Genomic DNA, 20220 nt, shown 5'->3' with positions numbered 1-20220 from the left:
AACGCAGCTTCCATGGCCAAGGAGGTATTAGATGTGTGTTCTAGAGGATATCATGGCTGCGCAGGTTCATTTCCCCCGTGCTATTAGCTACCTGTATAACGGTCTCTTTTTTCCTACATATCTTCAAACAATAGCGATCTTCAATAATTCTACAGCTTGGGTTTATCTTTTGTGCTGTCGTAGCGTTTGCCCTCGTCCGCTTGCTCTGCTACAGTCAAGTCTGGGAGACTCTGAGGCATGATCCTCCGTGGTGAGGCACCTGGAATCACATTGTATTTGGAAAAGTCGGTTATTCCTGCATGTTCGCGGAGGAAGTCTTCATCTAGGAGGAGCTCGCCGTTCACGACGCTTGGAGAAGCTTGGAGAATCTCGAGGATAGCATCGGAGAAGATGGTCGCCTTTCGTAAATCGTTAGCTTCCTCTGGGTTTTTAGCTGTAAATTTCTCAGTAGCCGCCGACTCGATGGCCTAATATGTCAGCTGTCAACGCAAACTCGAGGTATCAGATCCAACATACCACAGCTGGCCAAATAGATGTGATGGCCATATCCTTCTTCCCCTCGCGCTCAAAGTCCATGGCAAGACCCTTTGTAAGAACACTCATGCCGACTTTGCCCATAGCATATGCAGTCTTGCCACGGAAGAAACGACTATAGATAGGTGGACTAACGACAACTATTCGGCCTGAAGAAGATATCTGAGGAAGAACAGCTTGAACCGTTGCGTAGAGTCCTTCTGGATTGACGCGCTGCATGAGCTGGAAGCGCTTTACGGGAGTCGACGAGACAGGTGCCCAGAAGATGGCGCCTGAGTTGTAGATGAGAACATCTAGACGGCCATAAGTCTGGAATTGTCAGTAGGGAGAGTTAAAAGGAAGAACAATCTGGGAAACTCACGGAGATAGTATTCGATACAAGAGCATCTATACTCTCAGGATAGCGGACGTCGACCTGAATAGCAGTAGCGTCACCTCCCTCAGAAGTAATCTCGCGAGCAACTGTTGTGATGGTAGAAGCGGAAGAGTTGGGATTTGGAGGAAAGGGCTCAGGCAGATCGGAGGGATCACTGATAGTCTTTGCAGCAACAACAACTTTAGAGTGTTAGCTCATACCTGGTAGGTACAATAGATACAGCGAAGCTTGACATACCAGCGTAGCCATTGCGAGCGAGGTCAACGGCGACTTGACGGCCGATGCCTCTGGATGCGCCTACAACAAGGGCAACAGGTTTCTTGGATACCATTGTGGATAATTGTTTTACTCGGAGATTTGTTATTTGAGAGTTTGTATAAATACTGACGATCTGCTTATAGATCAGATCAAATCAAATGTTCCGAAAGGTCTAAGTCTGATGCACCCCAGCCTCCACCTTCCCCGAGCCTCGGCACGGGGGAAGACCCCACATGGACCGGGGGGCCGAGATCCGTTTAATAAAGCACCCTCCACCTTGGAAATGTATGTATTTATGTGTGTACCTGCAAGCACGGATACAAATCTCGTCATCTACTCATCGAATAACGTCAGAAAGAAGTGTTGTGCTAAAATGGGTGGACGTATCGACTGCTACCTCGACATTGGTGAGAAGCCCAACGTCTCTATTCCCGGACAGCACTGATATGTAACAGTGTCATTCTACAGTTATGTAGGATATGCGGACTTGAGGCAGAACATGAGCAAACTTGCTGCTCATGGAGTACAAGTGAAGTATGTTCATGGCTATCCACATCTTTGAGCAAATCGCTGACTTTTATAGCTTCATCCCTGTCTTTTTGGGTGGCATTATGCAGACATCAGGTAACTAACTATATTGAACCGAATACCACAACTTCTTCTTACATAGATTTAGGCAACCGTCCTCCATGGGTTCTCAAAGCCAAGGGGAAATATCTTGCTAGAGATTCATTCCGCGCTGCTGAGCGTCTTGGAGTTCCCTATCAAGGCTCGCCACCCGATATTGTTGCCATCGCAAAGACCGTGTCACCTCTCCGCGCCTTACACTTTATCAAGGAGAACTACCCAGAGTCAACTTATCTCGCTGCAATCCGGTACCTCTTCCACAAGATCTGGCTGCCTCCTCATGTCAATCTTGCCGAGGACGAGAAGCTCATTGCAGCTCTCAAAGAAGCAACCGATGAGCTTGATGGAGGGTCTGGCAAGAAGCTGTTCTCCGATGAAGATGTTGAGAAGATTATGAATGGGAGAGAGAGCATGAAGGAGAGGGTCAAAGATCTTACTGGTGAAGCGGTTCAGAAGGGCGCTTTTGGAGCTCCTTGGTTGATTGTGACCCGCGATGATGGCGAGTCGGAGGCTTTCTTTGGAAGTGACAGGTAAGTCGTCGTTGTAGTAAAGGAGAGAAAACAGAGACTGACTTGACAGATTCAATCATATTTACCGGTTTCTGGGGGTACCTTTCAAGGATGTTGAGATTTTGCCTCCGTCAAAGTTGTGAGGGTAGGCCTACCTAGGTAGATAAGCTTGGTGGTTAACAGAAAGAAATCATAAGCCTGGAACTGGATTTGTACCAGCAATGAAGACGGAATTTATTGCAGATGAAACGAAACGCGACTTATTACTTCCAAGCGTAAGAAGAGTGAAAGATGTAGAATAAATCCGTGATACATCGTCATGTCATGTCTCAGGCGTCATTAGTCACACAAACAAATCCACTCAACTTAAGCATCATCAAACCTCCACCTCTAACCTCACAGATCCATCATCAACATCTTGAGCAATGCAGTCTCTCGAACTGAATCTCATAGTCGCGGCCACTCGCAACATGGGCATTGGCCTCCATGGCACAATGCCCTGGCAGGGCCTACGCAAAGAGATGAAGTACTTTGCGCGCGTCACAACTCGGGTGCCACCACAGGTATAGTATACATTGCCCTTCCTTACCTTGCTAACTATACATCGCTGTGTTATCGCTGTATCGAAGAGACTACGAGAGTCACGCACTGACTCGACCAAGGCTCTCTCATCCTCTATCAACGCAGTCATCATGGGTCGCAAAACCTGGGACTCAATCCCCACCAAATTCCGCCCTCTCAAAGACCGTCTCAACATTGTCATATCCCGCTCCGCACCCTCAAAGCTCCCCGAAACAGTGGAACCCTCTGAACCCATAAGAGTTCAGTCTCTTGAGCTTGCTCTTCAATACGCCCGCACTCATAGCGACGTCGGTCGAATTTTCGTCATCGGTGGTGCGCAGATCTATGACGCCGCTCTCAGACTGCCAGAAGCGCGACGGATCCTCCTCACGAGTATTGAACGTGATTATGAATGCGATACCTTCTTTCCTGTCGACTTAAAGGATAAATCATGGGAGAGAAAGTCTAGAGAGGAATTGCAGGAGTGGACAGGTGAAGAAATTGAAGAGGGTGGTCAAGAAGAGGCTGGCACAAAGTATGAGTTTCAAATGTGGGAGAAGCGTGATTAGTTGACCATACAGAGATAATCACAACAAATGGACATATATATGAGGTGGAATATCATCAGGGAATTATTCATATAAGACCGTCACCCAATGCCCTATTCATACAGCCCTCCCGTTCTATTTTTTTTTTGTCATGTAACCCATACATCCATCTGATAGTACAAATCTTCCTTCCGCGCTCTAGTTCGCTGAAACCTTGGCTGTCTCTTCTGTTGATACAGGCTCCTCCTTCACCTCCTTAGCAGGAAGACTATCCTCCTGCTGGCCGCCAAGTTGCTTCTCCAATCTCGTCCAGAACACGTCCACTGGCTTGGCCATAATCACCGGTAATTGCGCAGGAAGGTTATTATCCGAAACAGCCTCAAACTGTAACAGTGTCGATCTCATCCAGCCCACAATAGCAAGAAGAGCTCTAGGATCCGCATCAGCAGAGCCCTTGAACAGGTTTCGCCAGATGGCGCTTGCTAGCATCGCATCGCCCTTGATGAGGCCCTCGTCATATGCTAGCAGAAGACCACGCCACTGAACGAAAATGTCCTTGAGGTATCGCTGGCGGAGGGCGCTCGACGTGATGTGGTGGTCGATGTGCATCTTCTTCTCGCACTCGAAGAAGAAGTGATCTGTGAGCTGGTGCTGCCAGTTTTGGAAGCCCTCGCGGTCGAAGCAACGTATTCGGGTGTTGATTAGGTAGAGGTGAAGCATGGTTACATGGGACCAGGTGCTGAAGGTTGGAGGAAGTTTGAAGGCTGTGAAAGTTAGCACGGGACGAGTTCTTTGAGATTGTTGAGAGACGTACTGTGATGCCAGGGACTATCAGGGTTCAGAGAATGCCCAATCTCTTCACCATCCTCTGCAAGCTGCACCTGATCATCTTTTCTCTCCTTCTCAGTGATGTGATAATCCGCCGCCTTCGCTGAAGCCTTGAAAAGCTGCTCTGTCGCACCCAACACACGATACGGCTCCGCCATAGACTTTCCAATACCCTTGAGGAGGCTCCTCGAACTCGTGTTGCTGAAATGTCGACGAGTAACAACCGCAGCGGGTGGAAGGAAATTCCTCGTTGTCGGTGCAGCGGCTCGTGATGCGCCGGCTCGCATTGCAGCCCGGAGGACGGCCCGGGCCTGGGTTCTACATGTCTCGCAGGCCATGCTCATTGTGAGAGTATGTTCAGTACGGAAATTCGGCGTGAAGGGCCTGGGCAAGGCGGGATGAGAGGCACTTGGAGTGTTATCGTCATGGACCCTTGGATCCTAAGCTAGTAAGTTGAATCTGAAATTTTGTGACTGGTTCGGCTGTCGGTAGCATGGTGCGAAATGCACTGTATCTACTGTGCTCTGTATCAACCAGAGAATAAGGAGGAATTTGATCAGCAGAAATACAATAGTTATACAGCTATTTTACAATTTATGTTAGCATCATTGATATTTGGAAAATAACAATGAGCTATTTGTACCGCCAAAGCCAAAGCTGTTGGATACAGCTACACGAACCGTCTTCTCGTGTGCTTCATTTGGCACAAAATTGAAGGCAGCTCCAACATCTGGCTTCTGTAGGTTTAATGTTGCTGGTACAACACCCTAGGAATAGTTAGTGAATGCGTCCTCACCGCTGCGGAGGTCACATACCTCGTGAATGGCTAGGATGCAAAACAAAGCCTCAATAGCTCCAGCGGCACCCAGCAAATGTCCGACTGCGCCCTTGGTGCTGCTGACTGTGACATCCGACTCTTTCTGGTGTCCCTCTTCGCCCAGCATGATCCGTTTTATGGCCGACGTTTCCGCTATATCGCCAACATGAGTTGCCGTCGCGTGTGCGTTGATGTAGTCGACCTGTGAAGGCTTGATGCCTGCACTTTTGAGTGCTTTCTTCATAGCAAGATATGCACCATGGCCATCCTCCCGTGGTGCTGTCATATGGTGAGCATCACCACTGCATCCGTAACCCTTGATTTCAGCATATATATGGGCTCCCCGTGCTTTGGCATGCTCTAATTCTTCGAGAACCACCATCGCAGCACCTTCAGAAACAACGAAGCCATTGCGGTCAGCATCAAACGGACGGCAGCTTGCTGTAGGATTGTTGTTGTACGCTGTGGACAGGGATCTCGCTCTGCCGAAGCCAGCGAAAGTCAAGGGATGGATACATGATTCCGAACCACCGGCGACCATAACATCGGCGTCTCCCATGGTTATAAACCGTGCTGCATCTCCGATTGAGTGTGCGCCAGTCGTGCAGGCCGTGGTGGCCGTGTGGTTGGGGCCCTGGAAGCCGTATTTCATGGCCACATGGCCGGCGGCCATATTAATAAGAATCTTGGGAACAAATAACGGGGACACCTTCTTGTAGCCCTGTCACATATTTAGCATAGGTTCGACAATAACCGAATGACTTCTCACGTCTTGATGGTGCACTAAACTGGTCTCGTAAATCTCGTCTAGATTTCCAATACCGCTTCCAAGGCAGACACCTGTAGCCTCCTGCTGCTCTGCGTTCTTCGGTTCCCACCCAGAGTCCCTAAGAGCCATGTCGCTAGCTGCGATGGCATATTGTGTAAATTTTGACATTCGTCGCTGCTCATTTGTATTGACCCAATCTGATGCCCTCCATCGTCCTTCTCCATCACCACTGGGCACTAACCCAGAGACTGTGCTCGTCAACTCTTTCCATCGTGCCTGGGGCTGGAGATCTGCGACGCTGACGATTCCGCATTCGTTGTTAATAAGACGAGTCCATGTTCGCCTTACGCCGACTCCCAAGGGCGTGATGGCTCCAAGGCCTGTCACTACGACGCGACGCATCATAAACTCATTCCGAGTAGCAGGTCTTGAATGAGATTCACAAGGGTTCAGTTGAGTCGCATAGAAACCTGATACAAATCAAGTGAATTTATACAGGTCCAAGTGATTATAAGACGGATGGCGGAGCTGATGTTGTATAAAATCGATGGATTATTTGATCCAAACAGAAGTGGAATTTCCGTGTCAGGCTTAGTGCCATCTTGATACAGGGGCATGTCTGAGGTACCTCTCATAAGTTGAACGGGAATCCTCCCGAACCTTATCTTGGACAACATCCTCCTGAGCAGATCTCTTACCTTCTTAGGATTATTTGGAGGATTTGTTCCTTTGATTGTTTGGTGCTGAACCAACAGCTTGTACTGTTGTCAATTTTTGTTTGCTGACAGGCATATGAGAAGACCCGAGCCTCAATAGACGCCACAAAGTAGTACAAACAAAAGGACAGTTCCTTCATATAACGACACGACTTCAACGACACCTCGAGTCTCGAGCATTCAGAAACTCTTATACTCAGCTCAGATACGCCCATTCTCTGTGTAGATAAGGAAGAATACATGTTCTAGCTCGACCTCAACCACGCTCGTTCTCTGTCTAGGATCTTGGACTTGAGACCAAGAGTGAGTTCATACCACAAAGTGCAATGCCTTTGAGATACTAATGTGGTATTTAGAATCTCTGAATTGACTAAAGAACTAGATGAGCTGTAAATTACTATAGCCCCCTTTCCGATAACCCCGGGTGAGAAGAGCCAAATCTTACAATGCCAAAGAACAAGAAGCTAGGGCCGGTATTACCAGCCGAAGCGGTTGGCCAAAGTATAGGAGGTCCTAGTGGACGCTTATCCACGTCTCTTGAGATTGAGGACTCATCAAATGAGAACCTTAAGCATCGCCTCCATGAGTGGGCAGCCTCCTCCGGAGCGCGAAATGATGACGACGCCGGTTCGGAATACGAGATGCTTATGGACCCAAATCTACCCCAGGAGTATGAGACGCGACGAAAGAGCTCAGGAGAGTCTGGTGATGAAGCAGCACTGCTCGGTGATGATGCAGACGACGAAGAGGAAGAAAACTCCCCTTATCCTGAAGTTCGAGCTGCGGTAAGAAACTTCGACGAAGATCTTCCATGCAATACTGTGAGAGCTTGGACCATAGGAATGCTTCTCGTCGTTGTAGGGGCTTCCACGAATACCCTTCTATCTCTCCGCCAACCGTCCATCAGTATTGGGCCTCTCATCGCCCAAGTCGTTGCGTGGCCTATGGGTCATGGCTGGTCGAAGTTCGTGAGTAACAGGGAGTTCAACACTTTTGGTATAACGTGGACTCTGAATCCTGGTCCCTTTAACGTCAAGGAGCATGCAATTATCGTTGTAATGGCCAGTGTGTCATTCTCTGTTGCGTATGCTACCGATATCATCCTTGCACAGGTTGTCTTTTATAAGCAGGACTTTGGTCTTGTGTTCCAGCTTCTCCTGACTATCTCAACGCAATCTGTGGGATATGGCATTGCGGGGATGCTACGCAAGTTCTTAGGCAAGTTGTCACTATGCCACAACGGTCCTTCAACTAACCCTAGAAGTCTATCCTGCATCCATGATCTGGCCCGAGAATCTTGTTGGTGTAACTCTTATGAATGCCATGTACGAGACAAACGATACACCAGATCCTACCATTATAGGGGGCAGAATGCACAGGTACAAGTGGTTCGCCATTGTAACTGCATGCTCATTCGTATACTACTTCATTCCAGGCTTTCTAGCGCAATTTCTGAGTATCTTTGCTGTGGCCACATGGATGGCACCCCAGAATCCTATTGTGAATCAGCTATTCGGAGGGCAGACAGGTGTTTCGATTCTTCCCATCACCTTTGACTGGACTCAAATAGCAGGATACGTTGGCTCACCGCTCATTCCGCCGTGGTATGTCTCACGGAAACTCTTGATAGGTGTAGCTGATCAAGAAAAGGCACGCCATCGCCAATACCGTCATCGGAGTTGTTCTATTCTTCGTTATAGGATCATCCTTTCTTCACTACGGCGGAGCGTGGTATGCTGAGTATTTGCCTATGAGTGACTCTGGAACTTATGATAATACGGGAAGAAAGTACAATATTACAAGGATTCTTAAAATGGACGACTTTACATTGGATGAAGAAGAGTACAAGAACTACTCACCTCTTTTTATTAGGTATGATTTGTTGTTCAAGTAACCATGATCAAGACTAACATGAAAAGCACCACTTTTGCCATGTCTTACGGCTTATCGTTCGCTGCTATCTCGTCACTCGTTGTTTACACCTATCTGCACAACGGAAAGCAGATCTGGCAGCAATGGAGAAACAGCACAAACGAGAAGCCTGACATTCACATGAAACTCATGAGAAAGTATGAAGAGGCTCCCACGTGGTGGTATATGTCTTTATTTGCTGTTGTAAGTCATGATGCTGCGTGCCTCTTCTTGTGTGGTCGATTAACAATGATGTAGATGCTCCTTATAGGGTTCTATACAGTACTAGGCTACCCAACCAATCTCTCCTGGTGGGCTTTCTTGCTTGCTATAGCCATCTCTTTTGGTTTTGCTCTGCCTATAGGCATTATCCAAGCTGTTACAAACACTCAGATTGGCTTGAATGTCTTGACAGAGTTCATATATGGATATCTTCAGCCAGGCCGACCTCTAGCGCTCATGATCTTTAAAACTTACGGTTTTATCACAATGTTAAACACTCTAAATATCGAAAGAGAGAAACTAGCTAACACCCACCGCAGGGCGCAATCACTTCGTTTTGTCTCGGACTTGAAGTTCGGACATTACATGAAGATCCCCCCTCGAACCATGTTCCTGTCTCAAGTCGTTGCCACTACATTCTCGTGCTTCATACAGATCGTCGTTTTAAACCTGTCCCTGAAAAACATACCTCAAGTATGTGAGCCTCAGCAAGTCGATCATTTTACGTGTCCTGGTGGCCGCGTCTTCTTTGCTGGTAAGTCATGCCAAGACTGATAGAAACCTACTAAAAATCCCAGCATCAGTAATCTGGGGCCTTCTAGGCCCTGCGCGCATGTTCTCGCCTGGTCAGGTATACTCTGGCCTCTTCGTCTTCTTCATCTTGGGTGCCATTACACCAATAGTTATCTATGTCTTAGCCAAGCGATGGCCGAGGTCTCCGGTGCGATATCTCATGGCACCCCTCATATTTGGAGGTGCAGGAGCGATCCCGCCTGCAACGCCGCTGAATTATCTCTCATGGGGCATTGTTGGCTTCGTCTTCCAGTTCTGGATCAAGAAGCGCCACTTCAGGTGGTGGACTAGACTCAACTTCCTAACGTCGTCAGCTCTCGATCTAGGTCTCGCCCTAGCGACTTTGTTCATCTTCTTTGCTTTTACGCTGCATGGTGTAGATCCGCCAAGCTGGTGGGGGAACAATATTGTCACTGCGACGATGGACGTCCAGGGGACCGCGATACAAGCTCATGTACCGGATGGAGAGCGATTCGGGCCCGAGAACTGGTGATGTAAGAGGTGCATATGAGAGGAAACATTGTATCTAGAGGTGCATATCTAGGCAAATTTGTTGGTGGCTGATGCATCTGCAGAACCGAACCATTCGATGCAATTTATCAGTCAGAGACATCTTTGACTCATGATGCTTATTAGAGTTATCTCAAAAGTATTCACTCAACAACCAGTTAGACTCGACGTGGCGCTTGTCGCGCAGATGGACAATAAGCCCGCCGCCCGCAAGTCGAGGAACTGAGACATATGCAAGACTGTACGGCATTACATTGCATTGCATTGCCTGCCGGGAAAAGGTGCCGCAGTATTGCATTTAGTGCGTGCGTGCGTGTGTTATGTGGCTTGCAGAAGGGATATATCCATGCACCGGGAACCGAAACTAATCCAAACATTGCCTCTTTTGTGGCATCGCATGATTCGTTGCGAGTACTGTACATACTAGCAAGCAAACCTGCATGCAATACTGCGCAGGCATGTCATTTTAGCCTAGGACGGGCATAACAAATTGCAGTCTAGAATCGTTGAAGGAATATGATGTATCAAGCAAACATTATGCAACAAGATGTATCCACGCGCCATGCAATGCAGAAGATACCTAGCTGAAATGAAATAGCGTCTTGGTACTGTATTAGCTGCATTGCATACCTACGGTACATTTAGAGCTGAGCAGCGACCAGTCATTTTTCAACTCACCGGGTTTCACGTTTCTGATCGGTATTGGTGAGTGGTGCTGAAGATCATATGCTCCTGTTGTTATTGTCTCTTATCTTTTCTCAGGCATTTGATTTGTAGTCCTAATTATGCAGTAGACTGACTTTCAACATAATATACCTAGCACAAGGCAGTTGATGCTACTACAGTGCGATAAAGAAGCAAAATGGTATCTGCTAATACCAAAACTATGACAACAGAAGTCTCAAACTAGGGGTAGATCACTTCTACACCGTATGTCGTCATTGTATGGGTCAAGAGCGGAATTCAGTCAATGCAGGCCAACAGTCAGTCACTGCTTGTTAACTTGGAGATTCTGTAGTGTTGAGTGACACATCAGCTACCCAAACATGATTGCCATTGATATCTATGGCATATGTTCCCGAAATACGTCTCAAAACGCTCTTCTAGGACTAAAGTGACATACCGTATTTGACATCTGCCTCCCACCAGCACACTAACAATCCTTCCTCCTCTGCCAAGTGCTAAGCTCATCCGCTTTTGCCGAACTATTTTCATTTGCCTGCCGAATCTCTCATCCATCAGGTTTTCTTCTTCTCTCACTTGCTTGGCTGTGTAGAGCTATTGTTCATCCTGCAATTGAACCGTTTGGAATGGTTCATTGTATGTCTGGGCTGTCAAGCCATCGAGGACCGGTCCAATCTGAACCTTGAAGAAACGTCAAAGCAGACTAATCCATGTCGATGCTATGATCACTGAAATTTGAACTTTGTGAATAGTCTGCAAAAGACTGAGATTGATCCATGTTGAAGTCGGTGGGTGAGCATAGGAGCCTTGATGCCAATGGGCCCGAATACCCACCAGCTTCTTGTTTGACCATCGTGTGGTTTGTGGTCCCTGACCCGCGACGGCTATCGCACGGGGATACCAAACTACCATGAAGCATTTGCTGGAATGGAGAGCGATACTGACTAGGCTCGTAAGTTGCCATCGGCTCCCGTTTGACTTTGTGAGTATGTCTCCTCGAAGCCTGTCTTGTAGCTTTCACTTGTTCTTGACGTTCGACGTCATGCCGAAACAAGTCCAACTTGGAAGCGAACTGCTCTGCATAAGGACTCGAGGCGTACCATGTTTTCAAGATGAACATTGCGTCTTCCACCAACAACAAGTGTTCCTTTTGAGCGTAGATATTTGCATAAGTACTGCTAAGCAAGACAAGCGCCGCTTCAAATAAAACGTAGCTGCGCTTTTGTAAGCGAATACTCAAGGCAGACGATATGTAGTAGACTCACAGAGCAAGGGGGTCAGAATGGCGCAAGAGGTTGGCATGAAACCCCCCTTTCACCATTTCAACCGCTTGAAGTGATTGAGATACGCATCTTTCAGACAGTCTATTGACCTGTGTCTGGATGCCATCTGAGGCGTTTATCCCCATGAAGGATAAAAGGAAAAAGGGGCGACAAAGGAGGATATTGGCGTAAAAGCCAAGTAAACGCACATGAATTTGAGATACCGTCGGCATTAAGCTGCTTGTCGTGAAGAATCCATCTTCTTGGAAACTTGGGTGAGCTTCTAGGTACCCCAGCATTTGATTGGGAATCTCGATTGCGACTTTGTCACATGAATAAATGTTGTTCACGATATGACCAATCATTTTACATGCATCAATAGGCGGGTCGAGTATGTCCCTTTTCGGAACTTTGCTGGGACTGCTTGGTCGGCTGGGTGGCTGAAGGGAGGATTCGGAGTATTCGTTATCAGCGATGGCGAACGGTCTTCCTAACGTTGCAGCCAGAAATCTGTCTAGGATAAACAGACTTCTCCAAACGTTTCTTCGTAGAACTCTGAGTTCCTCGTTGGCGGGGAACTGACTGATCTCAGACTCATGGCCTCGATGAATCCCAAGGGCATAGGCAACTCGAACAGCTCGACCTGAACTATTGTTAGCTTCGTTGGTTGGCATACAAGTACGACGAGACTTGCCACAATATTCATACGCAGGATTTCTCATGGAAACAGACAGCATAAAAAACGACATCAAAGCGAGAGCTTGGAGGGGCCAGAGGACGTCATCGTGGTACTGGGACTTTTCGAAGGTACGGGTTGGGTGAGCCAGCCCCTCAGCTATAGCAAACAGCTGGTGTTTAAATGCCGGGCTCGACGAGTGTGCTGAATCACCAGAATCCAAGGCGAGCGCCACTGCTAGAACCAAATAGAAAATGCACCGATCGGGTCCCTGAACCTCATTCGGGTTATTCTGGAATCGATACAAGGTCAAGCTCACCGCTTCTGGGTTGACTATATCGATGAAGCTCCGTACCTATTGCGAAATCAGTTTCTTTCTCCCCTCTCGAGTAATCCAGAGACTTACGTGGTTGAAATAGAACTCGATCAAACTCGCAGTTGTACTTGGGGGGAGAAAGGACTGCATCCTAGGGGTCACGGGGAGGCTTTCTGGTAGACCGCTCCAATTGCTATCTCCTGTGAACTCCGAAGGGCCATTACGTTTCTCGATCGTGTTCCTGATATGGTGCATGAAAGAGTGAGCAGTAGAACGACCAACAAATGCTAGGACTATTAGTAACAACAATCAAATCACTCCAGAATGGCAAACGGACTTACAGAGACGATTCTGACAATCTAGCAGCATGCAAGTATGCGCAGGTATCTGGATCTCTTCGGATCCGGAAACCGAAACAAGTCGAAACCTGAAATCAAATTCAGGAGTGGCTGATCTTGCGAGGTTCTCTTGGATAGGTGCATCATGGACTATATCCAGCGTGCCGGAAAGCTCAGGCGGGTTAGAGCGCTCTCTATAAGGGCTTTGTCTCGATGACGGACGAGGAGATTCGCTCGATGATACTGAGTCTGTACGACTCCTGTATTCGCAGTCCACCCTTCGTTTTCGACAATACTTACAAGGACGAAGGCCATCACACTGTATGATAGAGCAGGTGTTAGTAAACCCTTTCCCATCCAGTTATTTGTGGACCAGGTCATCTATCTAACACTTGATGTTTCGGGGTAAGAGTCTGTAGGGGAAACCATTCAGGAGTAGCTGCACATTAGCAAGGCCATGCTTCGTATGGTAAGGGCATAGGAGTCGCTTGTGGCTAAGAATAAAGGATGCCATGAGGTCCGCTGATAGAATGGAAAGAAAGTACATTGATAAAGATAGTTGATTCGGAATTAGGAGGGGAATAGTCTCTTGTTCTTACACGTTGCTTACGCTGCCTGCATGCGTTACAGGCCTGCGCAACTCGTCTGCGCTTATCTGCCGGGACTCTCAGTCGTGTCATGCCAGATACAACTGTCGAGGTGGTACACTTCGAAGATAATCTTTGTGTCGCTTTATACAGAGGAGATTGTTTCCGCAGAAGAGTCCCGTGGTATTGATGTAAGCTGATGCGTGTTGCAAAAGCGACTGGATAGCTGGTGACTCAATCGTATTAATTGTGAGGGCCCTTGTACCTGAATTGTGAGATTCAGCCAGAGAGGTCTGCAGCAGGCCCTGCCAAGACTGTTCAAGATACGAAACTAAAAGACAAAGAGGACTCCCGCAACTGCAGATTCACTCCGGGGAGGTCTTGCTCGGTTGGTGGGCGTCTTGGTCAATATTGGATCCGAAGATGTTGGAGGCCACAGCTTTATATATAGGGCTCTACCTTGGCAGGAGGCTTCTAGAGAAACAGCCTTGGATTTTACAAATGAGATGCAACGACCATGCAGTGGAGCAATGACACTTAACATTAACAAGAGAGCACAGCGGGACGGCAGACACTTTCTACCCATCTTGCCAACGCTGGGGACTCAAGTCATCCAACTAGAAGCCGTACCAACAGCTCGGAACCAGGCTGTATGATGTTATGTGACCAGATAAAAGCAGCGACGCTGGTGGGAGAGGTAGAGCAGACAATTGTGGCGTCCCATGGGCGTTCCATGGCGCATGGCCGCAGGAGCTGAGAGGGGTCCTGAGACGTACACAGTAGACGTGGAGTGATTGATTGAAAGGCCCTCCTTGTCTGAGTGATCATCCTGGAACTTCTGGCTGCGAAGTCATATCATTGGCTTTAGGCTGGGGTCGCAAGGTCCTGCAGTAAAGGGGAGGGGCAGATCTGAGACCAGAAGAAGCAAGTATATGCTATTGGAAGGGCCTTGTGGAATGGAAAGAATCCTGTCTCTATGATCCTAGTGCGACAGTCCAACATAATGGCTTTTCTAAGCTCGCGACGCGAGGTAGTTTGAAGTCCTGGGTGGGGGACACGTCGCTCTAGATGATGGATCGATCCTGGGGGTGTGGTTTTCTCAATCGGAACTCAGAAAGTCTTGGTATTTCTGTTGGTTGTTTGTTTCTCGTATTATGTCGAGTATCAGACTAGTGGTCTTTTCTCTCTCTGGCCAGGTTGTCCATCGTGAAGAAGTTTAACTTGCTGGTCCAGTCGGAGGAAAGAGAGAAGTCTATTCACTTTGCTTCTTCCACGTGACGACCATCAGCTGCCGGCAAAGTCGCTTTGTGTAACCGACCTTCCTTCACTTACATGCGGCTCGGGACGCCTTAGTCATCCATCCATCCATCCATCCATCCATCCATCCACTTGTTTAGCTACCTAGCTTAGGTAGGTACTCTAAGGTAGGTATTGAAACTCAAAGCTCAGCCTGGCAAGGATCTCAACATCATCTTCATCTATGAGCATTCCGATCCCGCCTTCTACTTCTCTTACCTCACCATGTCTTAGTTTAAGCGTTTCAACAAACAGGGGTACTTGATTCATCGCCACTAGCATCGGTCGAATGGGCAACTCCAGCCAGTATTAACACGCTTGTGCAGATAGCCGCTTGCTTGTTTTTTCCTCGCCAATCGAGACCTTGACTGGTAACTTTTACAGTGATATGTCTGAGGCCACGGCACTCTCCAGCTATTTTCTATGTATTGTATAACCTTGTCCGCCGACCGGGTTCGCGGATTCTGTCCTATTCCCCGAGACAAACCCACAGCCACTTTAGTCAACCAATTCATAGATTGCAGTCCTAGTCTTGCCCGCTTCCTTCAGTTGAGGCATCACTAATGCAAGTCGACAAGAAAGGTCAGCCCTCTCAGGGAGGCCTTCGACTGTTTCATCCTCCTGCATGAATTGTTGATCACGATTGCTCACGATCACTTCCATTGAAGACACTACTATGGGCCATGACACATCTCAAAACAACAATAGCTTAGCTGGCGTTGGTACGTGGCTGATACACCCAATACATGCAGGCATATGGAGATGCGTTCACAATCTAGTCAACCCAAGTTGGGCCTTAGCATCTCGGCATTTCCCGTTCAACTCCGCAATAAAGCTGAATTAATTTCATGGTCTCGCCTTCAGCCGAACGCCGATCAATTACTAAAGATTGAAGGATGCCTGGGAACTTATGTGGGTTTGCTTGACCTTGCAGACAGGAACTACTTATCTGTTCGATCCAATGCTCCGATGGTGTGGACCAGATCGAAGGGATGTTCTTTGGATACGTTTACTGAAAAGGAGCCCAAGATGAATAGAGAGTGTAGAAACGATTGTATACAACACTACGCACCTCTGATCTCGTATCTCGAAGCTGCCTAGTTACTCCTTTGCTGAAAGACGATGATTTTCTTGAAGGTATAGTGAATAAGAAGACAACTACATGGCAGCAATATGAAATAAGGTACCTTAGACTGTTGGAGTACCTAGTATAGATGGACTTGTAGGCACAATGATTGAACAATCCCATGGACACATGATTGTCATGCTGTCTTTCTGGGATACACATCATCGGGCGACAGACAGCAAGAACCGTAACGTTAGGACATACGAGGTTCTCAGTTTACGCAGACGGTATTTGAGAGTCTCATTTTCGGAGCCCTTCTTTATCCATGGAACTTGTAATGGGAAGCCGACTTACTAAAGTATCTTTCTCGGCAGAGGACTTCGCATCTGCAAAGACTTGAGGACTTCTTCAACACAGCATGAAAAACACGATATACCAAACCTAATGGCACAAAGAACTAGTTTATTAGAGATGTGCTCCGGCATCAAACATGTTTCATCATTGGATTTGTGGTTCTGACTATCTGGCAAAACACCACTAAAGGCGTAGACATAATACCAAGAGTGCGTTCCAAGCGCAATTACTAGCCATTGTCTATAGCAAAAAATATCGATATATTACAGGGAATCTTCGTAAGCTCACAGTACCAGTCGTCCTGGCTCCTCCTCCAGAATCACCTTGCAACGCTCAAGGAAGATTTGTGCTCTCTCCTCCTCTGCCTTGGGGACCACAAGAGTAAAGACATTGGCGCCGCTGGACAGACCAGGGACGGCCTGGATGGTAGCGGGCTTGGGAGCTGACTTCTTCGGCGCGGCGAGGATGTCAATGATGTCAGTCTGCTTTCGGGCGGGGGAGAGAGGAGTGAGTAGAGAGGTGGGAGGGACAGCAGAGATCTGGGGTAGGTAGACACCGCGAGCCCCCTTAACAGCCTTGATCTTATCGAGGCCGAGAACCTGGTCAAAAAGCTCGTTGGCGGTAGGGGCACGCTTAGTAGGAGGGAGGTCGTCGTTGGCAACCTCAGCAGCTCGGCCGACAAAGGTCGAGATGGGCAGGAAGACGCCGAGGGTCTCGTGAATCCGGTTCTGGACCTCAACGACCTTGGATAAAGTAATGGGGATGGAAACTTCGAGGTTCTCGACAACGGGGGCCTTAGGAGCCTCAGGCTTAGCCTCCTCAACAGGCTTGGAAGGAGGAGCAGGCTTAGTAGCCACCTTGATGTTGCTCAGGTCGAGGTGGAACAGGTTGTTGAAGTTGACCTCGTTGGCAGCGGGAGTCTCGGGGTTGATACTTCCAAGGTAGGCAAGGATATCACCCTTGAGCAATCGGCCATGAGGACCAGTGCCCTTGATCTTCTTGAGGTCGGCCTCACTGATGCCCTTCTCCTTGATCAGATGTCCAACTGAGGGCAGCAGGGGGTACTTGTGTTCGTAGGTATCGTTACCAGTAGGCTTTGCGCTCTTCTTCTCCACGGGGTTCGACTCGGAGGGGGCGGTGCTCTCCTTGGGGGCCTGGGTGCTGGACTGTTCCTTCGGTTGCTCCTTGGCCTGTTCGTCGGCGGGGATCTCGAGGGAGTTGATATCATCGCCGGCCTCAGCAATGACACCAATGCGTGATCCGACCTGGACAGCCTTACTTCCATCACCAGCCATGATCTTGACCATGATACCATCATCCTGGGCCTCGACATCCATACTGGCCTTGTCGGTCTCTATCTCGAGCAGCACATCACCGGCACTGAAAGCCTCTCCTTCCTTGACCTTCCATGTAGCAATGTTACCCTCGGTCATAGTCGGCGAGAGGGCGGGCATGGTGAAGTTCTGAGCGGCGAGGCATCGCGTCGAGGTGGTGAAGCCTACAGCAGGTGATGATGTGTTAGTCGGTGCGCGACAAAAGGGTCCGAGGGGCTTTTTCAACATCAGGAAATGGACAGAACGTACCACGAGCAATAGCGGGCCGAGCAGTAACAGCTCGGGCAGATGCCCTACATGCTGCTGTAAGAGAGGCCATTGCACAGCTCAATTGAGGGTGAAGAAGTCGAGATGAGGCGGTTGAGGGAGATTTTCGGTGCACGTAAGAGCGACCTCGGGGTGTTGAGGGATTGAGCTGTTGAGATATCCTTATTAGTGGGTCCGACAGTTTGGAAATTTTTGGCGCGACTTATACATGAGCTTCAACGTTTATTCTTTACTACGGTCGCAGGAGACGAATACAGACTAATGACAATTGTTCTGATTCAAGAAGCTCATTATTTACTTTGAGTAAATACTTTCTTCACATGTTGGTTCTTCACAAAGCCCATGCCATGATCAAGCCCATCTCAACCGTTGAATTTGGCCATCTCCTCGGGTTGCGGCGAAAAGTTGTCCGATCGGGAACTAACTATTGCCGGTTTATTACCGATCAGAATTTCCAAATAGCTTCATTTCTGAAAGTTCAGCCCACTATCATTTAGCAATCATTTAGCAATATCAACTGGATGGCACCACCGAACAACCCAAAGTATTCCTGCCGTCCGTGAGATTTCCAGTTGTCTCTTCTCTCAATTCCACCTTCGAGGAGCTCAATTCTCGCAATGGCTGGCCTCGCAAGGGGCTTCTGCCTCCCTGGCCTCCGGCCCCTCCTTGCACCCCGTGCCGAGTCCGTCCTCCTCCGATCCCGTTTCTTCAGCACCTCCGTTCTCCGATTTGCAGGACCTGTTGTGAAAGCAGCTCGAACTCCTACGGCCTCAAGGGCTGCTGCTGCCTCCGCCGCCCAAATGGCACCTAGTAAATACGCCTTCATCAAGAGTCTCGCTTCAAAACCAACCCCAACCGTCCTCTACGAAGGTCCCTCACATTTTTGGTTTTACTTTGGCTGCTGGTCGAGTGGGCTATTCTTACTTGCTTGGACAGGGTCTACTACGAGTTTGGTAGTAAAGCAGCCTGAAGGTGTACCGCAATGGATCGGCATTGTGTTTGGAACAGCATATCTCCTACTCGCTTCCATGGGAACATTTATGATCGCAAAAACTCCAAACATTGTTGGACAGATCCGTGTTCTTCCGTACCAGGCATCCAAGATCGCTCCCACCACACCATTACAGTTGGAAGTCACTGTTAAGAGAATGGTCCCATTTCTCAAGCCTAAGGTCATTGTCGCTCCAGTTAGCGATATTGCTCTCAAGACGCGCTTCTCGCTTCCAGACGAGTATGTACCTCAACTGAGGCGCGTAGAGTTGGAGGCGAAGGCGAAGGAGCAGCAAAAGGCCTTACATGAGTTCGACATGCAGCACATCTTCACAATGCCTTTCCGAAGGATGGGTCGAACCCTGGCAGCCATGTTTAACGGTGTCAAATCTGCGTGGACTGATATGGGCTTTGGTTTCATCATAGTTGACGGCAAGAACTACAAGGTGGACGTGACCAAGGGCTTTGCTCATGACGGCTTCAGGACGTTGGAGAAGCTCGTGGATATCAAGTCATGAGTCGCTTACCCTGGAGGACCATGACGAAGACCTCAACCAAAACCCACCAAGTTTTATTCAAGGGTTGGGGGTGTCTCATTAGCCTGTACTTTTATTGTATACAACATTTATGAAGAACATATGATCTATGGGCCGAGAATATTATAAGTACTGTATGATAATTCAGCATCTCAATCTGAGAGATCATTAGATCACGATTGAACCGAGTAAGTTTGGACAACCAGAGCACTCGTGAAAGAGAAATATTCGCACCTCGTGATAAAATCGACCGATCTGTCATGCACACAAGATCCAAGCTGCTCAACCAAGCGGGACTGTTGCAAGAAAGCAACGTTCCCTGTTGCTACAAGGTGTTGCCATATACAAATCGCTCAATTTGACACTACACCGGCTGAGACCGAGGCGGACAAGAACACAACACGTATATTCGAGGTTGATTGCATTATCACATATCCACAGTTACAAGTGCGGGTAAAATCAAGTAGATAATACAAGACACTTAGTATCCTCTGGGACGACGTGCAGAACATGAGATCTGAAGATATCCACATGCCGTTCTTCAAGGTCCATGAATCACTCCTTGTAAGTGAGTGACATTCTAATATCTGTCTTCCCTCGTGATATCCGAGACTTGGAAACCGACGTGTAATGAACCTCGATCAGACACCGCCAGAAGGGGTGTGCTAGTTGACGTCGATATACAAATATTTCTAAATACAAGGAATTTGACAGTACCAAATATCACCTCAAACTTGACGCCAGCACTGACGTCT

General features: G+C 48.2%; 9 protein-coding genes across 9 annotated transcripts; 4 read left to right on the top strand and 5 right to left on the bottom strand.

Annotated features, from left to right (window-relative positions):
- Positions 1 to 149: 149 nt before the first annotated feature.
- FPRO_05012 (putative reductases with broad range of substrate specificities) lies at positions 150 to 1241 on the bottom strand (the record flags this gene model as incomplete). The annotated part of the gene is made up of 4 exons (XM_031230584.1): positions 150 to 467; positions 517 to 843; positions 896 to 1089; positions 1148 to 1241. The coding sequence occupies 4 exons, from the start codon at positions 1239 to 1241 to the stop codon at positions 150 to 152; spliced, it is 933 nt and encodes a 310-aa protein (XP_031080706.1).
- Positions 1242 to 1541: 300 nt separating this feature from the next.
- On the top strand, positions 1542 to 2447 carry FPRO_05011 (uncharacterized protein; the record flags this gene model as incomplete). Its single annotated transcript, XM_031230582.1, has 5 exons — positions 1542 to 1575; positions 1624 to 1702; positions 1752 to 1792; positions 1845 to 2325; positions 2375 to 2447. 5 exons carry the CDS (start codon positions 1542 to 1544, stop codon positions 2445 to 2447), a joined length of 708 nt encoding a protein of 235 aa, XP_031080705.1.
- A 282-nt stretch (positions 2448 to 2729) lies between these two features.
- FPRO_05010 (uncharacterized protein) lies at positions 2730 to 3434 on the top strand (the record flags this gene model as incomplete). Its single annotated transcript, XM_031230581.1, has 2 exons — positions 2730 to 2867; positions 2967 to 3434. The coding sequence occupies 2 exons, from the start codon at positions 2730 to 2732 to the stop codon at positions 3432 to 3434; spliced, it is 606 nt and encodes a 201-aa protein (XP_031080704.1).
- Positions 3435 to 3611: 177 nt separating this feature from the next.
- On the bottom strand, positions 3612 to 4585 carry FPRO_05009 (uncharacterized protein; the record flags this gene model as incomplete). Its single annotated transcript, XM_031230580.1, has 2 exons — positions 3612 to 4177; positions 4228 to 4585. The coding sequence occupies 2 exons, from the start codon at positions 4583 to 4585 to the stop codon at positions 3612 to 3614; spliced, it is 924 nt and encodes a 307-aa protein (XP_031080703.1).
- Positions 4586 to 4846: 261 nt separating this feature from the next.
- Positions 4847 to 6229, bottom strand: FPRO_05008 (putative CEM1-beta-keto-acyl-ACP synthase, mitochondrial; the record flags this gene model as incomplete). Its single annotated transcript, XM_031230579.1, has 3 exons — positions 4847 to 5008; positions 5057 to 5779; positions 5828 to 6229. 3 exons carry the CDS (start codon positions 6227 to 6229, stop codon positions 4847 to 4849), a joined length of 1287 nt encoding a protein of 428 aa, XP_031080702.1.
- A 760-nt stretch (positions 6230 to 6989) lies between these two features.
- On the top strand, positions 6990 to 9742 carry FPRO_05007 (putative isp4 protein; the record flags this gene model as incomplete). Its single annotated transcript, XM_031230578.1, has 7 exons — positions 6990 to 7761; positions 7808 to 8147; positions 8194 to 8415; positions 8463 to 8658; positions 8713 to 8945; positions 8997 to 9211; positions 9261 to 9742. The coding sequence occupies 7 exons, from the start codon at positions 6990 to 6992 to the stop codon at positions 9740 to 9742; spliced, it is 2460 nt and encodes an 819-aa protein (XP_031080701.1).
- Positions 9743 to 11704: 1962 nt separating this feature from the next.
- FPRO_05006 (uncharacterized protein) lies at positions 11705 to 14357 on the bottom strand (the record flags this gene model as incomplete). The annotated part of the gene is made up of 5 exons (XM_031230577.1): positions 11705 to 12348; positions 12382 to 12736; positions 12788 to 12984; positions 13039 to 13354; positions 14253 to 14357. 5 exons carry the CDS (start codon positions 14355 to 14357, stop codon positions 11705 to 11707), a joined length of 1617 nt encoding a protein of 538 aa, XP_031080700.1.
- A 2265-nt stretch (positions 14358 to 16622) lies between these two features.
- On the bottom strand, positions 16623 to 17991 carry FPRO_05005 (uncharacterized protein; the record flags this gene model as incomplete). Its single annotated transcript, XM_031230576.1, has 2 exons — positions 16623 to 17836; positions 17922 to 17991. 2 exons carry the CDS (start codon positions 17989 to 17991, stop codon positions 16623 to 16625), a joined length of 1284 nt encoding a protein of 427 aa, XP_031080699.1.
- Positions 17992 to 18556: 565 nt separating this feature from the next.
- Positions 18557 to 19447, top strand: FPRO_05004 (uncharacterized protein; the record flags this gene model as incomplete). Its single annotated transcript, XM_031230575.1, has 1 exon — positions 18557 to 19447. The coding sequence occupies one exon, from the start codon at positions 18557 to 18559 to the stop codon at positions 19445 to 19447; it is 891 nt and encodes a 296-aa protein (XP_031080698.1).
- Positions 19448 to 20220: the final 773 nt, after the last annotated feature.

Source organism: Fusarium proliferatum, assembly GCF_900067095.1.
Source record: "Fusarium proliferatum ET1 genome assembly, contig: FPRO_scaffold004, whole genome shotgun sequence".
Taxonomy (NCBI): domain Eukaryota; kingdom Fungi; phylum Ascomycota; class Sordariomycetes; order Hypocreales; family Nectriaceae; genus Fusarium; species Fusarium proliferatum.
Note: the sequence above shows the minus strand (reverse complement) of the source record. Positions and strands in the feature narration are given on the sequence as shown.